Source organism: Dama dama, chromosome 18 (genome assembly GCF_033118175.1).
Source record: "Dama dama isolate Ldn47 chromosome 18, ASM3311817v1, whole genome shotgun sequence".
In the NCBI taxonomy this organism is placed as follows: domain Eukaryota; kingdom Metazoa; phylum Chordata; class Mammalia; order Artiodactyla; family Cervidae; genus Dama; species Dama dama.
In genome coordinates this window covers 90744344-90760717 of record NC_083698.1, presented here as the reverse complement: position 1 = coordinate 90760717, position 16374 = coordinate 90744344, and the positions used below count along the sequence as shown (strand labels likewise).

At 35.4% G+C, this 16374-nt stretch overlaps 1 protein-coding gene across 3 annotated transcripts in view; it reads right to left on the bottom strand.

The window, feature by feature from the left end:
• Nucleotides 1-16374, bottom strand: part of MKLN1 (muskelin 1) — a 377600-nt gene that overhangs the window by 19610 nt on the left and 341616 nt on the right. For all 3 annotated transcript variants that reach the window (XM_061165822.1, XM_061165821.1, XM_061165823.1), the window contains 3 exons: nucleotides 3161-3308; nucleotides 2089-2203; nucleotides 155-294 (listed from right to left, as the gene is read on the bottom strand). In XM_061165822.1, the coding sequence (XP_061021805.1) occupies nucleotides 155-294; nucleotides 2089-2203; nucleotides 3161-3308 (403 nt within the window). The remainder of the gene's footprint in view (nucleotides 1-154; nucleotides 295-2088; nucleotides 2204-3160; nucleotides 3309-16374) is intronic.

Here is a 16374-nt window from a genome sequence, read left to right as displayed (position 1 = left end):
AGTAACAGGGCATTTACAAAAGTCATGATCTTCACAGTATTTACACTGTCGTGTCCCTAAATTTCCAAAGATAAAGTCACATCTCCAAAGCTTAGGTAATATCAACAATAGCCTATAACGCTAAATAAAAGTTTTTAGTGAATTATTTTTATACCTGTGTTTTCTTATGAGGTACTTGCAATGCCGCAGTAAGTAATCTTTTGAAGGTCTACACAATTTCAGTGACCAGAAGTCATCTAATCTCATCTTTGGGGAGCATGATTTTCCTGGATTCCCACCAAATAAATAATGAACCTATAATAAATAAAGCAAACCAGATTTTTTAAAATGCATGCATACTCAGGAAAGTTGTAATAAAATTTCTTCATCTTGGTAGTAGTGTATAACAAGTAACTTGTTTAGCTTTACTCATACAAAAAAACTAAAACATTCCTGCATGTCTACCAAAGGCTTCCCCTGATTTTTCTTAAGCTTCCATTTTACTTTAAAGTACTGTGATTACTTTCTTAAATTACATTTCATGTTAAAATAAGTTGCATTACCACAGTTACACTGAAAACGGAAGACATAAAAATAAAGCAATGGTAGTAAGAAACTATTCTAAGACACAGAGTTTGCTTAGGCAACAAATAATGGGGATTATCAAGTTAATCAAGTGTCGATTGTAATAAAAAATATCTTTTAAAAAACTGACACACAAGTTGAATCACTGAAGGTCAACAGTAACTAGAAAGTTTTAAAAATTTTAGCATCTTACTTTTGTTGAATATGTTTCAATATGAATATAATTGAATATGAGCCTTAATGTTGAATATTAAATGGGATGTATGATTTGTGAAATAACTTTTAAAATATTATTCTATCATTCAATTAATACTGTTAGGTAGTTAGAATAGGAAACAGGAGTCCAATATAGCAGTGGCTAAAAGACAAAGAAAGGAAAAAGCCCACAAAAACAGAACAAAGGAAGTTCCAAGGACTGGAGTGAGAACCTCAGGTGAAGCAAACAGCCCTCCTGGCTAGCCCAATTTACACAGGGCAGGCTCAGGGGGAGAAGAAAAACATATAAAAAGAGGAGTCAAAATTGAGCCTCACGCTTCTTTTGGGTTGGCCTGCCCTCACTGCCAGAGGATATATTTTCCCTTGCTTGCCAAATAAAACTGAGCTGTAACCAAGCTGTAACACTGGTCTGCCACTTCAAATTTTTGCTGTGGCAAGACAGAACTGAGGAAATTACACACTCCCCCAACAATACCAAATAAGAAATGTGAAAGGAATGCAATAATGACATAATGACACTATTAAAGGTTTAGTAATATTCTGTACTCAAGTGGTAAAGCATTTTTTGATATTTTGAAACATTTATAATCAGCAGTGTTATACAACAGAGATATTTCTATCCTATAGATGGGAATTAATTTATCCTTCACTTTGGGAGACTCTCAGAGAAAGGGGTTTTAGTTTTCGAATGGTATCATTTACCTAAAGATCTCAAATGATTGAGAATTTAACAGAAAGAATACGGTTCTGTCAGTAATTTACTACATAATCTGAGTCCAATCATTAAACTATATGTAAAGTTTAAGGGAGAAATACCTAAAGAAACCACACTGAACACTTAGTGACACTAAAACTTCAGAATTCAGGACTATTTCCACAAGGCTGATGGAACAGATATGTCAATCATAGGAAAAATAAAGATTTCTTACACAACAGGAAAATCTAAAATCAGGAAGTTATATATACCTTTTCATATCGTGGAAAAAGGTATACAAGTGCTGAAAACTGTATCTTCTACTTGAATATTCATATTATAGAAACAATAGGCCATGCTATATATCAGATCTATGAAGCTAAGAAGCAATGGCTACTGGCCATTTTCATAAGAAATGTGCCAGGAATTATGGATTATGCAAAAATGTTTATTCTTTTAAGGAATTTCAGGGAGAAGTGACATCTCTGCTACATATTCTAGTAAATGTTGGTTATTTTTATTCAGATCTACTGAAAATAATCACAAACAGTTATTTTGAGATTCTTTCTGATTGTACATCATAGAAAGTTTACCGGTCAATATAATTAGGATACCTTGTGTAATTCATCATATACAAGCTGATGGGCAAATCTTGGACATGGTTCTTCCTCCTGAAGACTTTTACTTGGATTATCCTTTGCAGCTTGATCATTCTTATAGACACAAGACCTGCAAGACATTGCTTTTAAGGCATTCTATCCTAGAAAATTAGCAGTACACATAAGGTTAATATAATTGTAGCAAACAGACTAGTGCAATGTCTAATTACCAACAAAAAATTATAAATTTGTTCACATCAAATCTTAAAGTTCTGGTCACTCTCATATAAAAGAGTCTGAATTTGTTAGAACTGAGTTCTGAAGTTCTTTAATGTCCATCAAAATCTCATTTAAGAACAACCTACTTTGTGTTATGAAACAGGATCAGCATATATGAAAGCTTAAACCAAAGGTTGAAAGAGATGATATCATATTTATCTATTCACAATAAAAACCCACAACAGATTACTTTCATTCTTACTATAAACAAATGTCCTATTTAGACAATAACAAATCCCTTAGCTGCTGAGCATCACCCTCCATTACTGAATGGAAGTTCCTCTGTACTGGAGAACACTCACTTAGGTAGTACTACAGAATATTAGAAATGGGTCCTCTAGGTCAGTGTTTTTCAAAGAAAAACGTATAGCAGTTCTGTGAGGTGCACTGTGACAAAAGGGTCCTATGTTTGAATATGCTAAATAATAATACCCCCCTTTCCACAATCTTGCTCTAGTCAAACTGCTTCATTTCATAAAAACTAAGAAAGGCCTGGGAACATTAAAAATACATTGTTCTCAAGCTTACACATCTACATGGTAGCAAAAGCTAGTCTAAAATATAATTCTCTTAATGCTCAGACCAGGAGGTATCTAGTAACTGAAAAATTCAGAGGTAAAATCCATTGCTGAACATCATTGTAAACATGGGCACCAATAATGACTCTTCCAAACCCTAATATTGATATTAAAATGTATGACATCACAAATTAAAGTAAGCCTTCTACTTCCCTCTTCAGAATAAACCAACAACCTCAACTTCAAAGAAATGTTACATAGGGATTGCAATACAGACAAGAGCTACTTACCAACTATTTCTTACAATATCATAAATCCAGAATGAATTTCTGACATTCTCTTCCCTCTTTTCCTTGTCTTTGCTGAGTCCAGATAAGACATGTATTTCATTCAGCTCTGGGTCAATGGTTGCTCTCTGTGTGAATCCTGTCATTGGAACTATAAATTGAAAGAGAAAATAACAGGACAGTATTAACATTAGATAACAGGTTAGCACTATTTCAGCACCTATCTTCTAACATATGACATAACTTTTATATTAAGCAATAATCAATTGTTTATTGCCCTCTCCTCACTCTAAAACATAAGCTCTATAAGGGCAAAGATTGTTTGGATCACTGTTTTGTTCCCAGGGCCTAAAGCAACTGCCTGGCATGTAACAGTTACTCAACTATTTGCTGGAATAAATGAATGATAACAATCAGGATGGAGTGAGAAGGAGGAAAGAGGTAGAATGAGTGTGCAATGTAATTATTTTTATTGAGGGAAGGGGCAATGCTTTATTTAACTGATTTATCCTCTGGACTGGCTCTAATTTAAGAGCAGAGACAAAATATTTAAATCTTGACCAAAAAAAACAAAAATTTGACACACAGGTTTGTTTAATAAAGTCAAAGTCATCCAAAATACCTGTTCAAGACATATAATGAAATGACAAAGTTTCCAAGAAAAATAAAACATTTGGGGGTAAAATATGCCATTTTGTTTTCTCGAGCGGTCTGGACTCCCTAGAGTTAATTTTCTGAGAAAATATTTTATTTTCCTGAGAAAGCCATTAAATGACTGATGGTCATTTTGGATTATCCAGTAATTTGCAAAACACTGATATGGCAAATGCAAATCTTCTCACTACTGTTGCTTGGAAATATTAGTTGAAATACAATTTTATGATTGACAACATACTTGCCACAGAACTAAAAACAATGCCATTGTTTCAGTATTAAATTTCTTTTATACATGAACAAGTATCATATGCTGACAAAGCTACATAAACATCAGCTTTAAGTAAAACATCTCAATCAATCCATAATACTACAGAAGCAGATGCTAACCACACTGATACTCATTTGTCTTTATCTACTTTAGTAGGGTCAAATAATGCAATATTGACTTTTTCCTAGTTTAATTCATGTGTCTTTCACATTCATATTCAATAAATTTGTTAGGAATATTTTAGAGACTATCCAAATGTATCCTACAGTAAATATAGTAAAAAACTGCCTGCACACACACATATGTAACATATCCATCTGTAGACAAATACATTTATCTTGATACGCACATACACTAACCTAACCTTAATAATAACCTCAACTCTCATTCTACACTGTTTTTAGTGGTCATGTAAAGCCTGGTATTTTCAAATTAAACCTTGGAAAACTTTCAAAAGTACCTAGGTTCTGACCTGTTCCTCAGATAACCTTGGAAGAAGGATAAAACAGTAAAGAAATGAAATCATTTTCACTAATGGTAGAAGCATAGGACATATCTGCCTAAATTTTTTGCCCTTAAATTTCTTCATTCCATTTAGAATCCTATAACATGGGTTGACAAACTATGGCTCAATCTGATTTCAGTTCAGTTCAGTCGCTCAGTCGTGTCCGACTCTCTGCAACCCCATGAACCGCAGCACGCCAGGCCTCCCTGTCCATCACCAACTCCCAGAGTCCACCCAAACCCATGTCCATCGAGTTGATGATGCCATCCAACTCATCTCATCCTCTGTCGTCCCCTTCTCCTTCTGCCCTCAATCTTTCCCAGCATCAGGGTCTTTTCTAAGTCAGCTCTTCGCATCAGGTGGCCAAAGTACTGGAGTTTCAATCTGATTTGCTTAGGTTCAAATCAGGCCTCAGTCAATCATTCACACTGTGTCTGTGGCTGATTTCACCCCACAACAGCAAGGCTGAGTAGCTGCAATGGCAATAATTACAGCTGGTTCCTCATAGAAAACATCTGCTAATCCCTATTCTATAATCTTTTAAACGCAAATATCAGAGATGTATGACTTCATAAATGAATGCAGCAAACTGTTTACCTTAAATAAGGACCCACTGAGGAAATGGAAATGTATGGGTGGAATGGAAATCAGCAGAGCGGGGAAGAGATTTTGAATTCTATTAAAACAGGGCTAGAGACACTAAGAGGAGAGTAAAAGAGTCTTGGGCTACACAAGGCAAGGAAGAATGCAGAGGGATGTAAGACCAAGTTTTACAAGCTTCCTCTTCCATACTGTCACATTTTTACCTAGAAGCAGCTTTGTAGCATAAGAAAAAAATGACAAGTGTTCGTTAAAAACAAAAGCAGTGGGCCAGTTTACAATACTTAGGGAGGCAAGACTTCCACGTTTACCAAATGTGTATTATAAGAATTATAAAAAATTACTTTGATTATACAAAGCATATTAGAAAATACAGACTTACCATTTATTTGCTCTTTCACATACAATATGCCTTTTACTCTACATAACACTGATTTTTGCATCAGTTATATATTTAAATCTTTTATTGGCTTTTTAAACAACTTTACAGAATATTAACCACATACCATGTAATTCACCTATTTACATAGCTTGGTTGGTTGTTTTTTTAATATCCACTGTAAAACTATCATCACAATCTAATTTTAGAATATTTTCATCACTCCAAAAACAAACCCTGTACCCATCAGGAGTCAGTTCCCACCCCCTTTCTGCCCACTGGGTCACAGCATCATTTGATATGTCTACCAACAATGAGTGTGCAGCAGAGACAGGCACAGTGAGGGGATCCTGAGACACAGAGATCAAGCAGGAGGCTGTTAAGAATGCAATGGAGTGGAATGAACAAAAGCAGGAGGGAAGTATCAATAAACAAGCATTATTTCCATCAGCACAAAAATATAAAAATCTCTGAACTGGCCTAAGAGAGACTTGGAATGGAAACTTGTGAAAAGAGTAAAAATGTTTCACTGCAATTTTTTGGAGGTTTTCAAATATTTTACTCTAAAATATTCAAATGCAAAATCTCTCAAGGACAGAATTTCTATTAATCCTTAAGTTTACAGACCTTTACAAATATAATTTTTATTGCATACTAATGACAAGAAAAATGTTCACATATAAAATATTTACATGCATGTGAATATAAAAAAATCTGAAAGTACATTAAAATAATAGCTATTGGAGAGGGGCAAGTTAGGGCATTTTAACTTTCTAATTATATAATAGGAAAACTTCCAATATATATTGCTTTTATAGTTATAAGAAAAGAAGAACAATCTAAACCAAAATACAGGGGGAAAAAAAATCTGGGTATACATACTGGGAACTTTTAGTAAAAAGTGAAAAATTCTCACATATCCTCTCAAATTTCTCAAGGACAAAATTTTACGTTAATATCTGAAATGCTGCTATTTACATGGAAAGAGAATTTAGGTTTCAAAAGACAATTTTAATGGCACTAAAAAACCCAATGTTTTAAAATCATTTAGTTACAAAACTAAAACTAGAGATAAAAGTATTTCAAATTTTTTTCTCTAAAAAATAAAAATGAAAACTTATATCTAAAGAATTCCTAAAATTAAGGGTTAATTCAAACTTACACTGAATGTATCTATGTTAATGGCCATTTGCTTAAATTTTACAAATTGTACTTAAGTTTAATTCCTATTTCCATTCCACTCTACACAAACCATTCAAAGAACATTTCAATAAGAAACCAATAAAAATAAAGCTTTTCCTCTAATTTGAAAAGATACACCCACCCCAATATTCATAGAAACAATATTTACAATAGCCAAGACATGGAAGAGACCTAAATGTCCACTAACAGGTAAAAGGATAAAGAAGATGTACGTGTGTGTGTGTGTAGATATATATATTTATATATATAAACATGCCTCAGCCACAAAAAAGAATGAAATAATGCCATTTGTAGCAACATGGATTTTGCCTTTTCACACTGTTCACAGACAGATGGGCACAAAAAAGGACAGAAACGGCAAGGACCTAACAGAAGCAGAAGAGTTTAAGAAAAGGTGGCAAGAATACACAGAAGAACTATACTAAAAAGGATCTTAATGACCCAGATAATCATGATGGTGTGATCACTCACCTAGAGCCAGACATCCTGGAGTGTGAAGTCAAGCGGGCCTTAGGAAGCATCACTATGAACAAAGCTAGTGGAGGTGATGGAATTCCAGCTGAGCTATTTCTAATACTAAAAGATGATGCTGCTAAAGTGCCATACTCAATATGCCAGCAAATTTAGAAAACACAGCAGTGGCCACAGGACTGGAAAAGGTCAGTCTTCATTCCAATCCCAAAGACAGGCAATGCCAAAGAATGTTCAAACTATCAGACAACTCCACTCATTTCACATGCTAGTAAGGTTATGCTCAAAATCCTTCAAGCTAGGCTTCAGCAGAATGTGAACCAAGAACTTCCAGATATACAGGCTGGATTTAGAAAAAGCAGAGGAACCAGAGATCAAGTTGTCAACATCGGTTGGATCATACAGAAAGCAAGAGAGCTCCAGAAAAACATCTACTTCTGCTTCACTAACTACACTAAAGCCCTTGACTGTGTGGATCACAACAAGGTGTGGAAAATTCGTAAAGAGATAGGAATACTCAGTTCAGTTCAGCCTCTCAGTTCTGTCCAACTCTTTGCGACCCCACAGACTGCAGCACACCAGGCCTCCCTTCCATCAACAACACCCAGAATTTACTCAAACTCCTGTCCATTGAGTCGGTGACACCATCCAACCATCTCATCCTCTGTCGTCCCCTTCTCCTCCTGCCTTCAATCTTTCCCAGCATCAGGGTCTTTTCAAATGAGTCAGCTCTTTGCCTCAGGTGGCCAAAGTATTGGAGTTTCAGCTTCAACATCAGTCCTTCCAATAAATATTCAGGACTGATTTCCTTTAGGATGGACTGGTTGGACCTCCTTGCAGTCCAAGGGACTCTCAAGAGTCTTCTCCAACACCACAGTTCAAAAGCATCAATTCTTCGGTGCTCAGCTTTCTTTATCGTCCAACTCTCACATCCATACATGACTACTGGAAAAAGAACAGCCTTGACTAGATGGACCTTTGTTGGCAAATTAATGTCTGCTTTTTAATACACTGTCTAGGTTGGTCATAACTTTTCTTTCAAGGGGTAAGTGTCTTTTAATTTTATGACTGCAGTTACCATCTGCAGTGATTTTGGAGCCCCCCCAAAATAAAGTCTGTTACTGTTTCCACTGTTAGAATACTAGACCACCTTATTTGTCTCCTGAGAATACTGTATGCAGGACAAGGAGCAACAGTTAGAATTGGACATAGAACAACAGATGGATTCAAAATTGGGAAAGGCAGTACATCATAGCTGTATACTGTCACCCTGCTTATTTAACTTATATGCAGAATACATCATGCAAAAGACTGGGCTGGATGAATCATGAGCTGGAATTAAGACTGCCAGAAGAAGTATCAACAACCTCAGATATGCAGATAATACTACCCTAATGGCAGAAAGCAAAGAGGAACTAAAGAACCTCTTGATGAAGGTGAAAGAGGAGAGTGAAAAAGCTGACTCAAAACTCAACATTCAAAAACCTAAGATCATGGCCATCTAGTCCCAACACTTTGGGGCAAATAGATGGAGGAAAAGTGTTAATTAACAGTGACAGATTTCTTTTTCTTGGGCTCCAAAGTCACTGTGGACAGTGACTGCAGCCACAAAACTCAAAGATGCTTGGTTCTTGGAAGAAAAGCTATGACAAACCTAGACAGTATATTAAAAAGCAGAGATATCACTTTACCGACAAAAGTCCATATAGTCAAAATTATGGTTTTTCTAGTAGTCATGTACAGATATGAGAGTTGGACCATAAAGGCAGCTGAGCACTGAAGTATTGATGCTTTCGAACTTTGATGCTGGAGAAGACTGAAGAGTTCCTTGGACTGCAAGGAGATCAAACTAGTCAATCCTAAAGGAAATTAACCCTGAATAATCATTGGAAGGATTGATGCTGAAGTTGAAGTGCCAATACTCTGGGCCCCCTGATGTGAAGAGCTGACTCACTGGAAAAGACCCTGATGCTAGGAAACACTGAGGGCAGGAGAAGGAGGAGACAGAGGTTGAGATGGTTGATGGCATCACCGACTCAATGGACATGAGTTTGAGCAAACTCTGGGAGGTAGTGAAGGACAGGGAAGCCTGGCATGCTGCAGCTCATAGGGTCACAAAGAGCTGGAAAAGACTTAGCAACCGAACAATGACAACAGCAACATGGGTGGACCTAGCCCTTGTTATACTAAGTGAAGTCTTTAGAGAAAGATAAATATCACCACTTACATGTGGAATCTAAAGTATGACACAAATGAACTTATTTAGAGAAGAGAACCAGACTCACAGATAGAAAACAAACTTATGGTTACCAAAGCAGAAAGGGTAGGAACGGATAAATTAGGAGTTTGGGATTTGCAGATACAAACTACTACATACAAAATAAACAACACGGTCCTACTGTATGCCACAGGGAACTATATTCAGTATCCTGAATAATCTATAATGGAAAAGAATATGATGGAATCATTTTGCTGTACCAGAAACTAATACAACATTGTAAATCAAGAGTACTTCAATTAGAAAAAAATAAAGTTTTCCATATCTACCTTCAAAAGCAGTCTGGATTTGTTATCTCCTTTGTAAACAGACGGGAAAAAAACTTACTTTTCATTTTAAGCAAAGATTTTATGAATTCTTACTAAAGAAAATTACATGTAAAATGTTACATATATACAGAAACCAAAGAATTATGGTCTAGCCCTAGTAGGCATTTTAGAGTTCAATTTTTACTGCCAACAGCTGTTGCTTATTAAATCGAAAGGTTGGGGCTTTTGGTTTTAGATAGCAAGCTAAACCTTAACAACATTATCCTTCCTTCCCAGCATCCCACTTGAAATGGCAGATATCTAGCCAAAAGAAAAACAAAAAAACAGGACTGGAAATGTCAAGAAAGTACCAAGAGATAAGAAATTCTGAGGAATCTTGAAACAGCAGTTGGGATTATACTGACAAAGAAATCACAGCCAAGGAAAAGAGAGCCCAACTCACTAGCAATATAAGACGGAGAATTTCTGAGTAAATCATCAGATAGAAAAAGCAGGAGTGGACCATGAGAACGACTCCTATGGGGAGCTTATAATAAGGACACAGGAGCCTGAGTGAGAATGAGAGCAGAGCTTAAAGTGACTCCAAATCTGCACCACAGACGTCAGGTGAAGACAGGAAACAGGGCAGCTGTGCTCTGACAACCATGTACACATCCCAACCTGTCTTCCCATTCTCAGCTTGTGCATCCTATAAGAAAGCCTGCATGCATATAAGCAAGACTACAGAACTGTCAATCAGAGTCTGGTCAAAGTGAGAAGTCTATTGAAAAAAAGAGAGACATACAATGCACTGAAAACCACTGTCAACTACCTTTTATAACTGATATAGTCCTTTATTCATAAATTTTAATGTTTAGACAAGAATCACATGATAATATGAGAAAAAAATCAGCAATGTAAAGAGAGGGACTTAGATGAACAAACAGAACAACAAGAAAAGATAAATCACAGAAAGGAACAGAACTCTGAAGAAAAAACACAAACTCATTATCTTTGTAGAAAGTAAAGAAAATATTATATGTGTAACGCAAAAATAAACTTCCATAAAAAAGAGGCAGAGAGTATGAAAAGATGTTAAAAAGTAGAACTATAACAAAAAATCAAATAATAGAATGAAAACAAAATGTGTATAGTAAAAACAAAGTCAGTCATTTCAAGATATAACTGATAAATTATCAGAATACACAGCATAAAGATATAGAAATTATGATTAAGATACAGAAAAATGTTAAGGGACACAGAGGATAAAGCCATGGAAGTAAAAAATTTCTCTGAAAAGTGCACCAGAAGGAGAAATGAAATAATGTAGAAAGAAGAAATAAAGAAAACTTTCCTGAAGAGAAGAAATAAGTGGTATTCTGTTTGAAAGAGCCGGGGGTGCTAAGCACTCATGCACGCGTGCATACACACACACATCTCCTAGTGAAATTTCAAAACTTCAGGGATTAAAAGAAAATTCTAAAAGCTTCCAGAGAGAAAAAAGCAGGTTATTATATACAGAGGAATAAGTATCAAACTAACATTAGACCTTTTATCAGTAATAAAGAATGCTAGAATACAATCAAGCAATTAACTTAAAAATTTCTTGGAACTTAAAAAGATATGGAACTAAAAATTCTATTTCCTATTAAACTAGCAACCCCAATAGTGAGGGCAAAATAAAGGAATTTTTGGATCAGCAGATATATTAAAGTTTATACTGATGACTGCATCTGAAAAAATTCTTTGAGGAGCTATTCCAACTAAACAAAAATGAATCCAACATAAAGAATGACATGGGATAGAAAAAACAGTGGCAGTGATATATGACACAGGAAAAGAAAAGGAAGCTTGAAAGGAAATAAAGGCCCATTAGGTCTTAAGCACTGTGTATAAGACATTTTGGAATGAAAAAGTTTTAATAATACAGAACATTTTCTTCTCTGTAAGTCCAATCACAACACTTGAATTTATATAGTGCCTCTTCCCCCTCCCTCATCATATTTTCATGCTTAGAATTTTGATTCTAATGTTTTCCTTCAGTCAACAATAAATTTCCTCAGGATAATTTGATTACCACCTCTCACCTCTAGATTTCTCAATGTGTCTTGTTTTCAAATGGGTTTCCAATATACGTCTTCATATGGTAAACTTCAAGGCAAAAATATCTGATAATATTTTACTTTACCATCATATGAAAGTTAGGGGGATATAAATTGCTTGGTTCATAGATGTTTTCCTTGAGCATTTTTAAAGTTTACTATTTTCTTCCATTCACTTTGCTGTTGACTGATATCTAGCTATCTATCTTGTTCCCTACAGATTACCAACTCTTTCTCTGAAATCTTTCAGAATTTCCTTTACGTCTTTAACATTCCTAATTTCACTTTAATAAATATGTCTTAAGTATGTGTTCTCCCTTATTTTTCCCATTTAGCATACTATAAGCCCTTTCACCAATCTAAAACCTTTTATCTTTTCTGAATTCTAGGAAATTTATCTCTTCAATTATCTTTAATTCTTCAATTATTTCAACTTCTTAAAATTTCATTTTTGTCTTCTCCTGGAACTGCTGTTAAGATGTTGGTACTTGCACAGTTCTTTTCCATATCTTTTCCTTTTCCCATACATACGAGTGTCTGCTTTCAAATTCTTTTCCCATTTAGGTTATTACTATTTACTGAGAATTCTCTGTGTGTAGGTCTGTTGGTTATCTATTTTAAATATAAAGTAGTGTGCACTTGTCAATTCCAAACTTCTAATCTATCCCTCCCCATGACACCAGCCCTCTGATAACCAAGAATTGGTTCTCTGAGAGTCTGTTTCATAAATAAGTGCAATTTGTATCATTTTTAAGATTTTGCATATGTGTGACATATCTTTCTCTGGCTTACTGCATTCAGTATGATAATCTCTGGGTCCATCCACGTTGCTGTAAATGGCATTATCTCATTCTTTTTAATGGCAGAGTAATATTCCATTGCATATATGTACCAGTCTTCTTTATCCATTCATCTGCTGATGGACCTTTAGGTTGCTTCCTTGTCTTGGCTATTGTAAACAGTGCTGCAATGAACACTGAGTGCTGCTCCTTCTATTTTTTCATCTCTTGATCTTTATTTCTTTCCTATTTCTTCCTGGAAGAGTAGTCATTCTAATCTTTCAACTAATTAATTCATTCATATCCATTCTATTTATAATATTTGTTGCATTCTTCATTTCAAATAGATTTTTCATACCTAATATTTCCATTTGGTTCTAATTTTATGATCTTATTTCATTTTACTAATATGTGTTCCCTCATAGCTTTATACTGATCACAGTTGTTTTAAATTCGTGGTTCATCTATTATAATAATCCTGCTTTAAATCATGTATGTTGTTACCTTACTAATTTCTTTAGGGACAGCTGCAATTCTCAAGTGTTTAGCTTTATTGGTCTGTGAGATAATGTTTCTTGGGTATCAGCAATTCTGTCAAGATATGTACTCGGGGTCACCAGAGGCCAGGCCTTAACTACTGTCAGCACCAATGAGTTTAAAAAAACTGGAGGGAAAGAGTCACTGGGTAGATACTGAAGCACAGAAACTGAGAGCTGATACATCACTTCCTTTTACTACCACACCTCTATGCAAGTATTTCCCAGGTTGAAACCCTGGACCTGAAGGTAGAGAGAAGAAGAAATGAACTACTGAGAGGAGATGGTCAGTCCACATCTGCGTTTATCAGTCCTTCACTGCACTGGGGTTTCTGCATTGCCATAATGTTGTTCTCTGGATTCTGGCACTAGTGGTATGGGCTACTACTGCCAGTTTCCATAGTGAAGGAACAAGAATTAACTCAAGGTATTTTAGTGGAGAGACTGCCTGTGTCTCAAAGTTCATGGAGGCCAGCTGCCTCTCATTTTATTTTTTCAAGACTGATTTTGGGGAAGGGAATCAGTAGCTTATGTTAGTTAGCCATGTTGGCAGAAATACTTTTCATTTCATAGCACTTTATATTATTTGAATTGTTTTATTAATTATGCATATCACATCATTTCTGTAATAATTTTATAAAAATAAAAACTAGTCTAACAAAAATGGCATTATCAAAAACTAAAAAGACCTAAAGGTCAAAACCAAGAAAGAAGTTTTCTATCCAACATGTCATAATGATTAATTCTGTATTAATTCTCTTCCCAAGAAGACAACAAGCCTGTCTTGAAAAGATTCAATAGTTTCTAATGGGTAGTATCCACAGGAGGGGCAAAGGACAGAAGATCTGCAACATACAGTATATTAAATCGTTTCAGATTCAACTGCTAAAAAGTGACTGAAATGCCAGGAACTTTAACCATTCTTGAAAAACGGACTCAAAAATTAATCAAACAGATCAGCAAACAAGATCATATGCTAGTCAGGAACACATTTTGAAAGGGCTCTTGTCTGCGAAAATAGAGAATAAGAATTGTACAAGATACAACTATTATTGCCAACCTGTTATTTCTATAGTTTTTCCAAGAAATGACAATGATAATCGTTCAACTCTACTATTTTTTTATTAGCATCTTTAAAACTTGAAACAGAACAGATAAAAGGGAAATCAAGTAAAATATTTTATCTGACAGGCTGACTCACATATTTTTTTCCTCTTTGATTTACGAGATTACCAGAATTTGTAATACAAGGAAACCTTATAGGGAGGATAAAAACATAAAAAGTTATTTCAATTTCTGAGGAAGATACTTTTTTGCATTCATGAACTAATCTGAACTCTATTTTTGCTTCATGATCCAATGTACCTACATTTTCATTATTATTACTTTAAGACAGGAAAAAATAATTTTCAGAACTGCCACAGAAATATGAGCTTCTCTCGTGGCTCAGACAGTAAAGAATCTGGCTGCAATGAGGGAGACCTGGGTTGGGAAGATCCCCTGGAGAAGGGAATGGCTACCCACTCCAGTAATCGTGCCTGGAGAATTCTATGGACAGAGGAGCCTGGCAGGGTTGCAAAGTGGCGGACACAACTGAGCAACTTTCACAGAAATATGAAGTTTAACAAAAACAGATTTCCACAAATTCTCTATTAGAATATTTTCAGCTTCAAGTAACAGAAAATCTGAAGAATTATAAATTAGTTCATAAAATAAAATTTTTCAAGTAGATAGTTCCAGAATGGTTTCAGCAATTCAACCAAATAATGATGCTAGGTTAACATTCTTAGAATTCTCTTGGCTTTCCATTCTTTTCAAGTTGCCAGTACCAGCTCTAAGCATCACATTGTTTTACAGAGTATTCAAACCAGAGAGGGAAAGGACTCTTTCAGCATTTGCTTTCTTCTGGAAAATAGTTTTTGCAAATGTCCTCCTAGAGCCTTTCCTTGTGCTCATTGGTCAGAACTGTATCACGTGGAAGGCAGGGAAAATGAAATAATTTGGTAAAGGATAAAAGTGACTATTTTAGAATATTCACTATTCAACTCCTGGGGTTGGGCAACTTGTCAGTAAACAAAATCATGGTTTGGTTAACAAGAGCTAATGATTATACGGTAGCAACTGACAGTGTATGCCACATTCCTTTCTTCTAAATCTGGGACATTTAAAGTGTTGAATGAGACCCTACTCAGTTTCAGCAGTAGCTCCAGTTTAAAACTACTATTTACTTTCATTGAAATTGATTTATTTTGTTAGTTTTAGGTGTACAGCCCAGTGATTCTTTTCTCTGCAGATTATATTCCATTATATGCTGTGTGTTCAGTCATGTTCAACTCTTTGTGAGCCCATGGACAATAGCCCACCAGGCTACTCTGTCCATGGGATTTTTCAGGCATGAATACTGGAGTGGCCTGCCATTTCCTTCTCCAGGTAGTCCATTATGGGTTATCATAACATACTGGGTACAATTCCCTGTGTTATATAGGAAATCCCTGTTGCTTATGGGTTTATAAACAGTAGTTTGTATCTGTTTATCCCTTATTCTTAATTTGTCCCTCCTTCCTCCTCTCTTTAGGTAACCAGAAGTTCATTTTCTATATATATTCATTTGTATTATTTTTTTAGATTCCACATACAAGTGGTATTATATAGTATTTGTCTTCCTCTGACATGTCATTAATCATTATATTCTCTAAGTCCGTCCATGCTGCTGCAAATGGCAGTATTTCATTCTTATTTTATGGCTGAGAGGAGCCTGGTAAGCTACATACAGCCCATGGGGTCGCAAAGAGTCGGACACAACTAAGCAACTAACCCACAAAAATATTTATACACACACAGACAGTTAGCCATCTTCTTAGGTCAACTGTCTGTTGACAGGCACTTGGGTTACTTTCATGTCTTGGCTATTATAAATAGTGTTGCTATTGACATTGGGGCTCATGTATCTTTGCAAATTACTTTTTCCAAATATACATCCAGGAATGGAATACCTGTATCATATGATAGTCCTATCTTTAGCTTTTAAAGTAACCTCCATATTGTTTTACATAGTGGCTGCACTGATTTACATTTCCACCAGTAGAGTACAAGAGTTCCCTTTCCTCCACACCCCCTCCAACATTTGCTATTTGTAGACATATTGATGATAGCCATTCTGACAGGTGTGAGGCAACACCACACTGTGATTT